The following is a 16,467-nucleotide window of genomic DNA, read 5'->3' as shown; positions in this document are numbered from 1 at the left end:
CGTTGTCTTCGGAACAATAGCCCCACTAAAGTCAGTAATGCCAAAGTCAGCAATGCTAGCCTGAAGCGTTAAAGATGAAAGTTGAACCTAACCCCTAAAACTCAGCTTCTAAGAGAAAACTCTACAAGTGAGAGAGTAAAATCAAAATGAGTTCAAACTGGAAAAATGATAACGGAGTTTTCGGAACCCTTCCTTGAATTCTCGGTGTCCATCTGATGAAGAGTGATGCCTGCTAAAGGATGGAGAAGGAGGTTGGAAAGCTTTGAATACTCTAGCAAACTACGTTTCTGTATAACTTAAGGGTCAGAATGAAGAAATTCTGATTTTTTATTTTTGGCCCACCACCTGGCTGCAGAGTAATTTCTGGAGTCTGGTAGCTAAGACACTTAGCTTCTTGCCTTTGTAGCAAGAGAAGAGAGCAGTAAGCACTCACCCGACTGTGAAAGCCACATAGGATCATTACCAGCAGGTCCCTCCATCCTCTTATTTAAGCAAAAGCGAGCTAAACATTGGGTGTTTAAGCAGATGCTATAATTAAAAAAAAAAAGGAGGAAAGAGGAGATAAAAAAAGAAAAAAGAAAGGAGGCAGCCTCAGGCTCAGAGCAGCCCGGCAAGACATTTAGCCACGTCCCTAAGGCCCCAGTGATCCCACCCTGCCCTTTTGCCCTTCTGCACACTGCTTCAGGCTGTGTCTGTATGGACAACACCATGTGGGAGTGATGGTGTAACTTCTGGGGTGAGGTGATACAGGCGCTGTGGTTTCTTTCTGCCTGTCTGGCCTTGGATGTCTCACTCAGCCTGAAGCAAACTGTCAGGTCCTGTGGAGGAGGAGGAACTGAGGCCCCTGACCCTCCGCTAGAGAGAGAAGCCATTCTACTAAAGGCTGCGTGAGGACGGTGGATGCTGATTCCCCGGGCTCTCTGATGACTGCAAACCCACTAGCATACCGACTGTCACCTAGCAGACCCCCTAGTCAGAACTGCCTCCTAAGCCACCCCCAATTTCTAATCTGCAGAAATGGCGAGGTAGTTAATAAATGCAGCTTTTGGGCCTTTGGGAGTATTATTTGTGTTCGTGATAGTATTAGATAAATAATAGAAAGACATTTAGAATTCAGCTGCAGTATGGATTATATGGTCAAATCTCAGATTAGCATTGGCACTGGGTGGATAGTGGTGGCTAGTCAGTTATTTATGTGGGTTTCCATAGGTTGGGATGGGGCCTGGGAGAACAAAGGCTCTTAGGGAAGATACTTTCCACCAGAAAGTTGTAGAATTAAATTTTAGCGAGCATACAAAATAATAGACTTTATTGTGACATTTTCTTTATAATTTTAAAAAATAATTTTGTATTATTATTGTATATATGTCCATGTGTGAGAGTGGGTATGTACAATCTCCCAGTGTGTGTAGAGGCCAGTGGACAGCTTTTATGAGTCAGCTCTTACCTTCCACCTTTCCCAGGCTCCAGGGTTTGATTTCAGGCCACAGACTTGCCTAGCAAGTGCTTTCATGTGCTGAGCCATCTTGCCAGCTCCATTATGACTTATATCTTCTCTTTACTGTCCCCATAACTTCTCTCTCCAAGTAGCGTTTTATGTCACACATATGTTTAAATCCAGGTTGTACATATGACCAAAATATATAGTATTTTGTCCTCGTCCCCTTTTACTCTTGTGTTGTAAGATCCACACAAGAAACAGGGTGCAGGGGCGCATTCCTGTAATCCCAACACTCTGGAAGGCAGAAGCAGGCTGATCTCCATAAGTCTGAGGCCAGCATGGTCTACAAAGTGAGTCCAGGACAGCCAAGGCTACACAGAGAAACCCTGTCTTGAAACAAATAAACAAACAAACGACCCCTACACAAGAAAGATACAGATAACCACACTAAGCCAAATAAATGCGTATGAGTCCTTTACTAGCTGGCTCATTCATCAAAGTCTATTAGGGTTGAAGCTGAGAGATACAGTGTTTTTAAAGCCAAAACTCACAAAGAACATAATTCACATCAACGTTAGGTGAGGACTAGAATAGCCTGGGTTTCTGGTAAGACACAGTAATTATATCAGACATACTCTGACAATTACTTTTGATTTATGCCTCTTCCGTTAGTTTACATTAATTACTTTGGTTAATACATCTGGAATATGGTCAGGATCACGGGAATCTAAAATGTATTTTCGAGGCAGGTGTGACTGTTGGGGGGTGGAGGATAGAGGGCTAAGAAGTGTCCAAGCAGACACAAAATAGAGTAAGAACAAGATGGCGTCACCTTAGTCACTTCATTGTGACTTTCCTGGGAGATGTAAGCAGATGTCTATTCAGACATAGCACCAATAACAAACCAAACAATTATCTTTTCAAATCTAGCTTAATGAATCAGTGAGTTTATTGAGTTTACAGGAGCAAGGGTGACTCAAAGCCAGCTACTGTCACCGCAGCATGAGTGATGCCTCATTAGAGCTTTATCCCTAGGGCTAGCTCCCTGAAAGCACCTCCAGTCTGGCCAGAGAGTACACTTCCCGGCAATTTTAAATGCTTCTGTAACCCTGGAAGGGGGCCTTGTGTTTATTTAAGTTTTAAACTTTCAAAGATTAGATTTGTTTACTTTGTCAGACTTTCATATTTCAGACAGCATGCCAAATTTGTCTGAATTGAGCTTATTTTACTTAACATTTCTCTGGAATGACATATTCATTGTTTGTTATGGTTGAATAATATTCCATTTTGTACTGATACCACATTTTCCTTGCTCATTCATCTGTTCATGGGCAACTGGGCTAAGATCGTCTGCCCTGATATTTTTGTGTGTATGTGTGTTTGTATGTGTGTGTGTGTTTGTATGTTTGCTCATGTTTGTGTATATATGGAGCACAGAGGTCTAATCACGCATCTTCCTCGTACCCCATCTTATTTTTTTGATACAGGGTCTCACACAAAACCTGGAGCTCATTAAGTTCACTGGCCAATGAGTGACCTGAACCTGTAGGAAGAAGGGATCTGAGAAAGAGGACCAGGGATGAGAAAATAAAGACAAAAAGCTGGGACCAGGAGATTTTGCATAAGATGATGGCTTATGCTAAGAAAGTTTGCTAAGAAGTACAGCATCTCATATACTGTTTGTAGGGGAAGATGGGACAGAATCAGCAGGAAGCTAATTCAGCAATACTGGCAAGAAGAACACAGATTACCTTAGACACATCAGTTGCTATGAGACTGATGTGAGCCTTCAGTGGCGAGAGTTAGAATCCCAGAAACCACAGCCTTCACTCCTTTAAGGTTCTGGTCTCAGCCCTACACTAAACTAAAATGGAAGTTTCTGGCTTCTACAGAAACTCAGTTATGTCATGTGAAAATGTTTTTTGTTTTGGTCCCAAGTGTGGGATGTGGGAATGTTGCTCCCTCCCTCCCTCCCTCCCTCCCTCCCTCCCTCCCTCCCTCCCTCCCTCCCCACCCCTCTGTAGAAAACAAGAAAACAGCCTCTGTAAAAAGATGCGTGATGCTTGCGAACTGGATACTACCTCATGTGAGGGGCGTGGTTTTGTCAGCAGGAAAGCACCCTTGTGTGGCCTCTGAGGTGGGATAAATAGAAGCCTGCAGACAGCGAGAGAACTCTTTTTGCATAGCTACACTTTGCAACAATTCACATCACTTTGCTGGTTTTCCATCGGGAAAAGCTCCAGAGAACTTCTTGTGTTGCTTTGGTGGAGTTTTGCCTTGACAGGAGTCTTGCTGCTTCTGCTAAGTGGTGCCTCCGCTGTTGATGTTGCTTGCTGTTTGCTGCTGCTGCTGCTGTGGTTTGCTGCTTTGCTGTTTGACTGGACTGCTGGTATCCTGATGACTGAGATTGGTATATCCTCAATGAATCCAATGACCCTAATCAGCAGGAAGTAGCTAAAAAAGGTCTATAGCCCCTTTCTCTACTAATCTGCTACCTAAGGTCAGGGTTGGAAGGGAGGTAGAGGTGTCTAAGAACTTTAAATAAAATAGGTTTTTGAAAAATCTAAGCCTGAAGATGTAGTCCCATGTTGGCACCAAATGCTAAAGTTATTTTTATATAAAACTGTGCTTGTTTCTCAGTTTTTCTCTTAACCTGGCTATCACACAAATAATTGAGACTCCATTATATTATTTTAGTAAGCTTCACAGCACAAGAACTGAGAAGTTTTAACTCTATCCTTAACCCGCTAAGCGAATCTGGCTTCCTCCCAGCATGAATCCCACTGATACTTTCACTTTGTAGCTTTTCTGCTCCAGCTCTTTCTCCTGATGTTTCCCAGACCTCCCTGTGGCTGAATCCTCTCTTCCTTCTATAACTCCTCTTCCCCTAGATGGCAGGATGTCCAGCCCTATTCTCTTCCCTGCTCAGTGATTGGCTGTAAGCTGCTTTATTTGTATATCTGTCGACAATTGGGGAGCATTGTTTACACAACACTGAGACAGGAAATTCTCAGAACATGGATTGCAGCCAGAAATGGGGAGGGGTACAGAAATCAGCATTTGTGTTAGATAATAACTTCATGTCTACATTGGACCTTGCCAAGTCTGCTCCTGAGTGAGGACACAGAACTATCATTCCCTTTGTTTTTTCTTGTGGTCCTCTGAGAAAACCTTGGAAAGCCCTAGCTCCCAACCCCTTCCTGCCATTGCTCCATATTTCAAATGTGCCATCTTAGAATACCATGTGTTGATTGGTTCATGGTTCTCTTAAGACAGGAGATTGGACACCACAGTGTAGCTAGTTTTCTACTCTTTGTCTCACAGGGCTCAAGGTATTGGCCAGACTGTGTTCTCATCTATCTGCAGCATGACCAGAGAATAATCCATTTCTAAGCGTGCCAGTTTCTTCCTGAATTCCTCCAAGCAAAGAGAGTAATAAATAGTCTATTGGAGTCTGATAGTATTTTCTTCTAGTATTTCTAGGAATTCTTTAAGGGTCATATTTTCTAAATATTCTGCAATAAGCATGTACATGTCCTATCCAAAAATAATATTAAGTAACTTAAAGCTGGGCATAGTGATATGTTCCTGCAGTTCTGCCCCTTGAGAAACCAAGGGGGTCAGCTGAATTGACCCAAGACTGTCTCAGAGTCCATGATAAAAGGATAAAGGGAACTTTAGTTTGGTGCCCTTGTTCAGAAGTGGACAGGCCAGTCTAGTAGGATCTTGGAAGACAGCAGTGCTGAGATCAGTGTGGTCAGTGGAGGTCCAGCTCAAGAGATTTCAGCATAAAACAATATTAACAACTTCTCTAGAGACTGTTCCTGTGATATATTGTCAGAGAATCTGGCTGCTTTCTTCTTCTTTCCTAAGAACTTGTCTGAGGCTAAATTAAAAACCAGCAAACTAATTTCTCTAGTAGAGACAATTTCATGGCAGCATTACATTAATGGTTATTATTATTTCAGTTTAGTTGATTTATTTTATGTGTCTACATGCAAGTTTGTGTAGCACATGCATACTTGTTCTCAGAGGCCAGAAGAGGGGATTGGAACAACTGGGACTAGAGTTAGAGATGGTTGTGAACTGCCATGTGGGTGCTGGGAATTGAACCTGGGTTCTCTGGAAAAACAGCCAGTGTTCTTAACTGCTGAGCCATCTTTCAAGTCTCCCAGCATAGTTATTACTAATGCATGTTATGCAGATCTACAATGAAAAAGAGCAAGTGAGACAGAAATACAACATGTATAGTCTGAAGAGAAAAGGAATGCTACCAAATTTAATGTTGCAGCCAAGGCAATTAGAGCCATTAAGGAGAGGCCTGCTTCTCTGCCTCAGGATCCTACCCAGCTAAGCTTCCAACTTGTCAAAGGAAAAGGTGTAAGGGGTTTTCTGCCTCTGAAGAGCAATTTCAAACAAAAGCTGCTGATAATGGGTTCAAGGGGGCAGGGCTCTTTCCAAACTATCCTCCAAACTTGGCAGTGTGGTCCATGTGGTATTGGCTTTAGAGTAATTAAGGATGCAGGTGGGAAGGGGTTGGGAATTCATCCTCTGTGATTTAAGGGAGCTGTTGAGGCCAGGCAGTGTACGGCATGAAAGTCCCAAGAGGCCGTTGTACGATGCTGTGAAAGTGAAGGAAGGTTGCAACAGAGACCTGTATTGGTTACTTTTCTGTTGTTGTGACAAAACACCAGGTCTAAAACAATTTATAGGAGAGTTTATTTGAGCTTATGCTTCTAGAGGGACAAGTACTTCATGGCACAAAGACATGGTAACAAACAGCAGGTTGGTGGTCAGAATGAAAGGTGAGAGCACGTATCTTCAGACACAAGTAGAAAGCAGAGAGAGCAAACCGGAAATGACATGAGTCTTTAAAAACTTTCAATGCCTACCTCCAATGACATACCTCCTCCAGCAAAGCCACACCTCCTAATCCTCCCCAAACAGTACCACCAACAGGAGACCCAGCGTTCAAACCCTCAAGACTATGGGGGAGCATTCCTCATTGGAAACTACTAGAAAACCACCGGATGTTGAAGATGCCGGAGCTGTGAGATATCTGCCAAGGAGGGCAGCTCACAGGAAGTGGAACCAGCCCAAGAGAGAGATGCATTGATGATGTCAGCAAAGCTTCAGGGGCAGAGCCATGTGAGCCCCATGAAATGAAAGTCCCAGACACCAGATCTGGGGTTTTGGGTTTGATATTTGCCCTGAAGGTTTCTGTCTTGCTTTGGTCTAGTATTTCCTCACTGTGCCCTACTTCCTCTCTTTGGGAATGGTAATGTATGTTCTGCAGCATTATATGTTGAAAGTATGTACTTTGCTTTTTGATTTTTCAGAGAGTTACAATGAAGAACCTTGAGTCTTAAAAGTGATTTTGGAATTTGAAACAGTACAGAGACGGTGAAAAACTATGGGGATTTTTGAGGCTTGATGAAATGAGTTTTGTTTTATATGACCAGGAGCCTAACAGGCTAGTGAGTAGAATGTAGTGGCTTAAATGAGAATATCCCTACAGTCTTGGGGATTTGAACACTTGGTTCCCAGCCTACGTCTTACTTGTTTTCTCTAGCGAAGGTCTAGTCAGAGAAAGGCGATGGCATATTTCATTACAGCTTGCATGTTGGTTATTAAAGAAATAAAATATCCCCCGCTTTCCGAAGTTTGTAGTAACGTCTTTCTGATCAACAGAGTGAATCTGAGGGTCTGTGAGATAAATGAGGCCTTTTCCGTTACCAGTCACCCAACCTAAAAGAGAATGAACACATCTGAGTACCACATACCCTAGAAATGTCCACACACACACACACACACACACACACACACACACGAGTGCGCGTGTGCATGTGCATGCACATGTGTGTAAACTTAAAGAGATAGATGTAAGTGTGAGCACACTTAAAGAGATAGATTTAAAACTTGATCGTGCTGTGCTTTATATTTAGTAAGTTTCTGCCAAGAAATTTAAGATGTATATCCTAATTACTAATTTAGGGAAGAAAACTGAATATTATATTGTCACATGTATCAAGTATGAACTACCGAGAAAACAAATATTCACAGAATATTCATGTAGAATAATTATTAAAACCTCAGTGTTAGCTGGGTGAGGTTGCCCATCCAGTGTAATCCCAGCAGTGGGGGTTACAGAGGCAGGCGGATCTCTGTGAGTCGGAGGCCAGCGTGGTCTACAAAGTGAGTCCAGGACAGCCAAGGCTACACACAGAAACCCTGTCTTGACAAATCACACACATACACAAAGTCTCAGTGTTGAGCATTTCTATCTTGATTTGTGCATTATGATGAATACAATAACCAACAAACTAAAAAAAAAAATCATTAATACTGATGAATATTTTAAGACAAACTTAAGCACAAACAACTTTCTTTTCCATAATGATTCCAGGTATGAAACCCAGTTATCAGCTTGATAATTGATCTATGGATGAAGAACTATGGATAACAATGGACATAGAACTAGAAAAAAAGAAAAAAAAGTAGAGATGATTTTAAATGAGATAGTTTTGATGAAATTAAATGATTTTAAATTAAATTAATTAGCTATTAATTTGTCCGTGGCTGTGGAGGCCAGCAGGAGTGTCAGATGACTTGGAACAAGTGTCACAGTTGCGAGCAGTCAGCCATGTGGGCACTGGGATTGACCCTGGGTCCACTATAAGGGCAGCAAGGGCTCTTGACTCCTGCGCCACCCTCCAGCACCATGGAAATTGAAGTAAAATGCAGTAGTGAGAAACTGATTTTGCCTGCATCCCCTCGAGTGAGCGGAAGCTTGTCGGGACCGCTCTGCAATTGAGCCCAAGAAACCCCAGGCTCATGGATCCGGAGATGCCTAAGTCACTCAGGAATCATTTGCTACATGCACAAATCAGGTGCAATATTCAGAATTAAAACCAAACCCCTGCTTTACATACCTTGCAAATCAACGACCACGTCTCTGTGCTTAGAAAACTCATAAGAAAAATGGCCGTAAGCCAAGCCATATTCTGTAGCTTTGTACTCAGTTTTGACCACTTTTGTGTTATTTGATAACTTGACAAATTCTCCGAGTATGTAAGGTTCCACACTGATGCATCCCTTTATAGTCTTGTCTTCCAAAATCTGCAACATAGAGACGGGAGGTAGAGACGGGAGGTAGTATGGAAAATGATGAAGGCCACGATCTCTGCAGTGGGGAAGATCTCAGTTCGGACTGAGGTTCTGCCATGTACATTTATTATTCTAGACTTCAGTTTCCTCAGAGGTAGGTCTAAAAGTAATAATAATTACTCTTTAGTTTTGTCAAAGGATTAAATTATAAATAAAAAGCACCCAGAATTATCTGAGGCGTATAATAGACTCTAAAGTGATTATTGTTCATAGACTAAACTGCTCCCTTAAAAATTAGGCCATAAGGGCTGGTCAGATGGTTCAGTGGTTACGAGCACTGGCGTTCAATTCCCAGCACCCATACATTGGCTCACTTCTATAAATCCAGTCACAGGGGATCCAATGCTCTCTTCTGTCCTCTACAGGCACAGAACACACAATGATGTACAGACAAACAATGCAGACAAAATATTCATACACATAAAAAATATTATGACCCAGTTACCTAGCCTGAGGCTGGCTTTCCAGATCATGTGAATGCATCATGCTTTGGGACTAGAGATTGATTATTAACGCATGCATTTCTGCATGAGGAAGGGGTTAGCATCAATGCCAGTAAGATGCCTGAGTACTTTCTGACATGAGTAACTTTCTGTTACTCTGACATTACCCAGGCAGTCCAAATGAATGTGTTGGAGGCAGTGGAGGGTCATTTCTCTCTCTCTCTCACACACACCCACACACCCACACACACATATTTTTAAACATGATGAAGTTGAAGAAGCAGATGAAGACGCCTAGGAACTGGATGTGTCAGATCCTACAGGACCATGATAGCAGCAGACTGGTGGTAGAAATCTAATCTGCTATGCAGCTGTAGGCTTGTTTAATTAACCAAACTCGCGCTTTACCAGCAGGATTGTGGATGGGATGTAGAATATCTGGGTTGGAATCTTTTGCTCGTAGAGCCTCTTGTTAAACTCTGTCACGTAGTGTTGCGCCGTCATCTGCCGCTCCACATCAGTGAAGTGGTGCCGGAGCCCCTTCCGCTCTTTGTATTCCTTGCCGACATATCTACGGATGGACAGACAGAACCCACAGGGCAACAGGTGAAGCAGATCTTGACTACAGAGTAAAGGAAACATGCGGTTTGAAAGATATTTTCTCTTCCAATGTCAACGGTCTTAACTTCAGATTGAGGTAATTTCTAAGAGCCACTTCTCCAGCAGAGCACGGCTCATGCTGGCCGGCCTGAGATGAGAGGGAAAGTGTCCAGTCAGGGCAGCAGCTCCTCACACTTCTGTGTAAACCAGGGGTCGGCATGCTGTTCTGGAGTGTGGAGGGACTCTGGAGCCTGATCCTGCTGTCTGCAGTGTGGCCGTAAATGTGTCAATAATGAAGCCCTCTTCTGTTCCTTCCTTGTGTGATTATTTCATTCTGTGAATACTAACTTTACCAGCGCCGACTACAGGCCAGTTATGGCCATTCCGAGGGTGGTGAGGAAAGTACGAGCCATTAGATAATGTAACTTTTAGCGGCTTATGGTATAATCAGACAGAGACTATAAAAGGCAGTAAGTAAACGATACAATAATGACAGTACATGTCCCCGTTGTAACTCATACTCGCTGGTGATGTCATATGTGCTTGGAGGGACCTACAAAAACCAGACGGAGTTGTCAGCATCATAGACCACCTGCGAGCAAACCTGCATTAGAAAGCTCTGAATCCAATACGTGACTGAACTCAAGGAGGCTACAGTTCTGGCTATTAAGATGCCTGTAGAGGAGAGGAGATGACAGTGAAAAGTGCACACACAGGTGGCTCAGACAGCATCTCAGACAGGATGTGTATACAGTGGGTTTAGACATGTTTCCTTGGTAGGCTTGAGATCATGTATATATAGCATCTACATACTCATACGATATAATTTTGTGAGGTATAGAAACTGTTATCAGTTGACTAATGACAAAGAAGAGAAGTCAATATCTAAAATTCTACATTTTGGCCATATTCCAACCCTTTCAAAATCTCATAGGTGACCACTTAGCCAAAAAGAAAATTAGCCCAATTTATCTTGAGGACACACACGTTTTCCAATAATACCTCCCCAGAGTTTCTTCTTGATGAAGGTAGTGGACCCAAAACGCATTTCTCTGCTTGCCTTTCTTCTTCACTTTCAGGTAATCTCCCAAATACGCCACGGTTTCCTGGGCTGTCCATAGCTCAGACTTTTTGGAATATTTCAGCAGAAGGGCATCTGGGGGAGGGGAGAAGGTAAGGCTTCTTTAAACCATTTTGATTATAGCTTGGCACCCAGTAACCACACTGTGCATGCCCACCGTAGGTGCCTGGCAACTCCAGGGATTTAAATGTGCGATGGGTAATGTCGAATGAACACAGGTCCAGAACTGCCTCATCAGAAATGTCCATCTTTGAAAACATTCCCTTATATTTTGACCTTTTCTATAACTCCTTTTAGAAAGTCAGTTCAGTGAAAATGTGACATTTTATAAATGACAATGAAGAATAGCTTTTGATTCTTGCTTGGTTACGTATGGGAAGAGCCCAATACAAGACTGAAGTTTTCGCATGGGAGAGGATGGAAAACAAAGGCTTATCAACACATGAAGACCATGCTGGGGTACATAGTATGTGCTTGCAACTTTTTAAGATCTGGAAACCACAGAGGATCAAGTTTACCGCCTTTGGCACATCACACAAACACGAGCAAACTAGTTTTGCCTCAAAGGCTCCCAGGAATGCCAGGGATTCTAGATTGCATATGGCAGTGTGCCCTTGCTTTCTCTTACTTGTTTTGAGTTGGTGGTAGACGGATTCAGACACCACATCAGAAAGAGCAGTTACTGTATGTAAAGGAATTTTAATTCAGAACATGGCTGCTCTGGCAAGAGATCACATCTAATGACCTCCTGGATCTGTGTGATCCTGCTGGAATACAAACACACCTTTAATACAGCAGACAGAGGCAAGCAGATCTGAGTTCAAGGCCAGCCTGGTATAGGGCAAGTTTCAGGACCTAAAGAAAAGTTTAGGTCCAGGTGTGGTGGTATATGCCTTTAAAGTTAGTTTCTAGAAGGAAGCACCCATATTTGAAAGTGTTATTTAATTGAGTGGCAGAAAAAGTGATGAATCAGAGAAAGATTTGACAAAATAGGGTATGCCCAACCCTCACAGGGAGAGAGAGGAAAGGGACGCTACTTAAGAGGCAATGCACATGCGCGGGCGCGCGCGCGCACACACACACACACACCCACACACACACACACACACAGAGGAGGCAGTTTTACCAGGACAATAATAGAGAGACAGGTTGCAGAGAAAGAATACAGTTGAAGACGGAATGAGCCAGAGAATGAGAAAGTCAGAAGATTAGAAAAGATTTCTGGAGTTTGAGGCCAAGCAGGGCAATTCAGAGGTCGAGAGAAAAGGCAGATTAAATAATTCAGCTGGGAAAGGGTTTGAGCCAGAACAGCAGAGTTGAATCAGTCAGCCCAGAGCTCAGTACAAACAAGAAAGAGTGAACTTATTAAGCAGTAAGTCTCAGAGGCTGAAAACATTAGCTGTATGGAGGCTAGAAGCTGTATGGAGGCTAGGATCAAGCCTCGGTTAGCAGAAGGAGGCAGTATCACCTCAGGAGACAACAATTACCTCAGGAGAATAAAAGATTCTTTTACAGCGGCACCAAGATAGTAAACTCTATTGAAGAACGAAAGAAAAGCACATAGCAAAACGGCCTGTTTTTAATAGGGAAAGACCAACATGAACTCTAAGGAAGACACAGACTGTTTTGATATTCAAATTAAAATCGAGTGACTGAAGAACTCCTGTGCCTGGGTTGTGACTTGGGAGGGGGTAAACAGAAAAAAAACAATACTTAAGAGATATCTACAGGTGTGGGAAGGGAGAGTGGTAGAGTGAGTTGAGGGTAGAAGAGAAGGGGAGCTGATAGAGTGGGTGCCTGGGTTTGGATGACTGGACTGGAAAGACATGGTGAACTGGTTGCCTACGTTCAGTGATGGATGAATCAGAGGTGATGAGTCAAGAGAAGAGAACAGAAGGACAGCCTATTTCTGAAACTTAGAGCCTATTCCACTCCCTTGGCCTTTTATTTTAATTAGTGAAGAAATTAGCAGCCTAGCTCTAAAAAAATGTGGCTCTGAAGTCTCGCATCTCACAGACAGGAAATTCTACGACTAGAAAAGCGATTTTCCTGGTGAATCACCAAGTGCATCCTTCATGACCACGAGCAGGAGACCCAGCAAGCTTTTCCCGGGCTCCCGGCAGGTACTTGCTGAGGCCTGGAGCTAGAGATTAAAAAAGGTTGTACTTACTGTGTGCTCGTTGGAGTTGGTTGGACTTCAAAACTCCTGTATTCTCCAGTCTCTGAAGTAGCCAATCATGCCTCACGCCTGCCAGAAGTTTTTCCAGGTCGTCAGGCTGTAGCGTGCGAGCCTCAAGGATCTCTTGCCTGGTCTGTCCTGGCAATGGGATGAAGGAAGTTCTGCTGGAGTTCAAAAGGGACCATGAGCTTTCCCCCTCTAAGGAACTGCTGCTGGAAAAGGCAGATGACTTCAGCCAGCCCTGTGAACCAGAGCTAGAGTTCTGGCTGTACTTGAACATGCTTCCAACTTCCTTTTCTTCTGTGGTGCTGCAGTCCTCCCCCAGGGCAGGGAAGGGACTGTAGCCATTCACAGAGGCATTTGGCCTCTCATCTCTCTGACAGGACCTCAGAACTCCTGGTCTGTGAGTGCCATCTTGGCCAGTGGAGTAGACCTCTGTGCTGTCAAGCATTTGGGCCTCCTCATCCACCGTAGAGGCATCAGGGTTGATGCCCTGGTCTTCGGCTGAACTGCCAGCCTTGGCTAAGTTAACAGTTTGAACAGACCCGTGAGGAGAGAAAGTCCTACATGTCGGCAGTGAATGGTTGCCTTCTAAATGTCCCAGGACTACCTGAGAGTGTGATGGCCCATCTTCTGTGTTTTCTGCTGTTTCTCCTTCCGGGTCAACCAAGGAGGGGGCGTATGTAAGTGAATGCCCCCCTGTGCATCTTTCAGTGAGTTTTTCCCTGTTCTTTCCTCTACACCAGTCTTTGAAGTTACGCTCGGGTTCTGGAAAACCACCAGTTATTTCACAGCTTTCATCTTCTTGAATTGAAGGATATGTGGCCATGTCTGTGAACCTGCCAGAACTAGACAAGGACCCAGAAGCAGAACCATGGGAAGGACTGGACTGAAGAGACGTATTCCTAGGTCCTGCATTTCTGACCTGGATTCCTTCAGGGGCATCTAATGGCCCTGCTCCGGCGCCCAAGCAAGTGTCTGTTGTGCTGAGAGGAAGGATGGGCTTTATCAGCGTGTGCTTTTGCAATGGACTTTGTAAGGACTCTAAGTTGTGATCTTCAGTTGCCTGAAGGGAGAAGCCACGGAGCTTTGAAAACAGCAAATTCGTAGCTCTGCAGCTTCTGTCCCCCTTGGGCTCCTCAGACACGGCCGTGGAACACTGAGTGTCCACAAGATTTTCCTCTTGGCCAGATTCTTTCCTTTCTATATCTATATTCACTTCCTCCCAGCTGGTAGAAGAGCTGAGCCCTGACAGTTTGCTCCAAGAGCTGGAGCTACGGCTGTCGCTCAGAGACTTTGAAACACCTGCCCAGCCACTGCTGCGGCTTGGTGGCTCTGTCTCGGTCCCCACATCTTGATCAAGGGAGACTCGAAATGCCTCAGAGTGGGTCCATCTTCTCCTTGCTCTTTGGAGCTCCTCCTGATCTTTCTTAGCTGCCTGGGAGGAGGCTGTAGCCCTGCCCTCTTGAGAGCACATTTTCTCTAGAGTAGCACCTACAGTATCCACGGTGTTTGTTTCTGTTTTCAGAGCAGTGATGCAGACCTCTGCTTTTGTGTCTTTCTGGTTGCTTTTGCTGTTCCCGCAAGTGCTTTCAAATACCTCGCACACTGAAGTATGGTGCTGGGAGTAGGTTTGAAGAATTTGTTGGAAATCCACATGCCCGTGCAAGATGGGCTTATCCAAGCCACACTGGAAACTCTCTGGGACATAAGATCTATCATCTAACTTTGGAAATCTTTGAACCTGTAGATGTCCCTTCACCTGGCTGACGAGAGACATGATTTCTTGAGACAGGGCTTCTCGCTGCTGGCTTGCGGAGGATGTGCTGAAGGCATAGAGCCTTCCCATAGCTTCACTGCAGAGGCGCCTTGCTGCACGGACTGCATCTGTCTCCCCATGCAGTCTGCAGTGCACCGTGGCGAGGCCAAAAGCAGCTTTGATGAAGCTGTGCAGCTCCTGCTTGCCACTAACCAGCTCACCATCTTTCTTGGTCAGGAGGCCAATCTCAAAAGCCTCTTTAGCTTCACGTAGATACACAGGTTTCATTCCCGGAGGACAGTCGGCAGAACAACTGTAGGACAATAAACAAGTGCCACGGATATTCTGTGGAAAACAGCAAAGGCAGATCAGAACTTGCATTGGGTACTGGGTGTGAATCAGGTTGTACTTTTCTTCTTTTTTCTTGTCCTTACTTTTTTTTTTTTTTTTTTTTTTTTGAGACAGGGTCTGGCTATTTTGGAACTTGCTCTGTAGACCAGACTGGCCTCAAACTCACAGAGATCTACCTCCCTCTGCCTTCTTAGTGCTGGGATTAAAGGCATGCACCACCACACTCAGCAACCCTTTTTATTTCCAGAGGATAACCACTTAAAATAATGTAGAAAAAGAAATACACACCACAGACATCCCAGAGAAGGTTCACGAGTGTTTAATGGAGCATATGAGGTTTTGTTTTGTTTTTGGTGAGGGAGAGGGGATGGAGACATGAGCCACTGACTGGGAATAGAGAGTAAGTAATACACTATCTTTACCTCCCATCTTGCCATTACCCTGATGCTTGCACACTGAACATGGCAGACTTATGCTCCTTGCCGTGGTTCATTTTAGCAAATGGTTTATGATGGTTGAGTTGCCCATTTGATTGGTTTGAGAACTTCGTGAAGACTTATTAGAGACAATTACCTAAGGGGAGGAAGACCCACCTCGAAGGTGGGTTATACTATCCAATAAGCAGGAGTGCGATTGAAACAAAAGGGGAAAAAGTAGGTCAGATGCCTGTTAGAACCAGCAGCCATGAGGCTGAACATTTTGTTCTTCATAGCTCCTGTTACTATGATATTTTATCTGGTATCAGGGTCAAAGTAATAAAGCCAAGGAACCACAGATTGAAACCTCTGAAATTGTTAGCAAAAACACAAATAACAACAATAACAACAAAATCACAGCAGAACAAAAACCAAAGAACCAAACACCTTCCCTGAGATTATTTCTCACAGTATTTGTATTTGCCACAGTGACAAAAGCATCACCGACACACAGTCTATACCCAGGACGTCAACATAATTAATTCTCTAGTCAATAAAGGTAGTGATTTAGTTACAACCCAAACAACAGAGTAGTGGGTGTTAAACCTATCTGCATTGAATCAGCTAAGAGTCATTTCTCTATACCTGCTCAGTACTGGTTCCCCATATGGACACCCAAATCTGTGGACACTCAGTCCTTTCCGAAAATGGTATGTATATACACTATGCACACACGTCACCTGTAGATCATTTATAGCATGTATCACAGTGTCAATACTGCCTTGTCTAGGATTTCAAGAAGAAAACGTTTGAACATGTGCTCTACAGGTGCAAGCATTTTGATTCAAAGTTGTACTGTTAGGGGGTAAAACTGGCAGATGCTGTTGACCATATATATTTCTAAATCAATCAATTAATTGTTAACTGTTATGTGTACGTTTGCCTGTTCACATATTCATGCCCATGGAGTCCAGAATTGGGTATTAGGTTCCCTGAAGGCAGAGCTACAGGCCACCCGATGTGGGTGCTA

General features: G+C 43.8%; 1 protein-coding gene across 3 annotated transcripts in view; it reads right to left on the bottom strand.

Annotated features, from left to right (window-relative positions):
- Positions 1 to 3,537: 3,537 nt before the first annotated feature.
- Alpk1 (alpha kinase 1) overlaps positions 3,538 to 16,467 on the bottom strand; it is a 99,017-nt gene continuing 86,087 nt past the window's right edge. Inside the window, exons 10-15 of one of the 3 annotated variants that reach the window (XM_060392718.1) lie at positions 12,903 to 15,015; positions 10,639 to 10,807; positions 9,460 to 9,622; positions 8,374 to 8,560; positions 7,001 to 7,189; positions 3,538 to 3,842 (exon numbers count right to left, since the gene is read on the bottom strand). In XM_060392718.1, the coding sequence (XP_060248701.1) occupies positions 3,628 to 3,842; positions 7,001 to 7,189; positions 8,374 to 8,560; positions 9,460 to 9,622; positions 10,639 to 10,807; positions 12,903 to 15,015 (3,036 nt within the window). In that variant the 3' untranslated portion in view covers positions 3,538 to 3,627. Of the gene's footprint in view, positions 3,843 to 6,141; positions 7,190 to 8,373; positions 8,561 to 9,459; positions 9,623 to 10,638; positions 10,808 to 12,902; positions 15,016 to 16,467 lie in introns of those variants that run through there. The other 2 variants (XM_021648737.2, XM_060392719.1) reach the window with 2 other exon arrangements.

The sequence above is a fragment of the Meriones unguiculatus genome, chromosome 10, assembly GCF_030254825.1.
Source record: "Meriones unguiculatus strain TT.TT164.6M chromosome 10, Bangor_MerUng_6.1, whole genome shotgun sequence".
Lineage (NCBI taxonomy): Eukaryota > Metazoa > Chordata > Mammalia > Rodentia > Muridae > Meriones > Meriones unguiculatus.
Note: the sequence above shows the minus strand (reverse complement) of the source record. Positions and strands in the feature narration are given on the sequence as shown.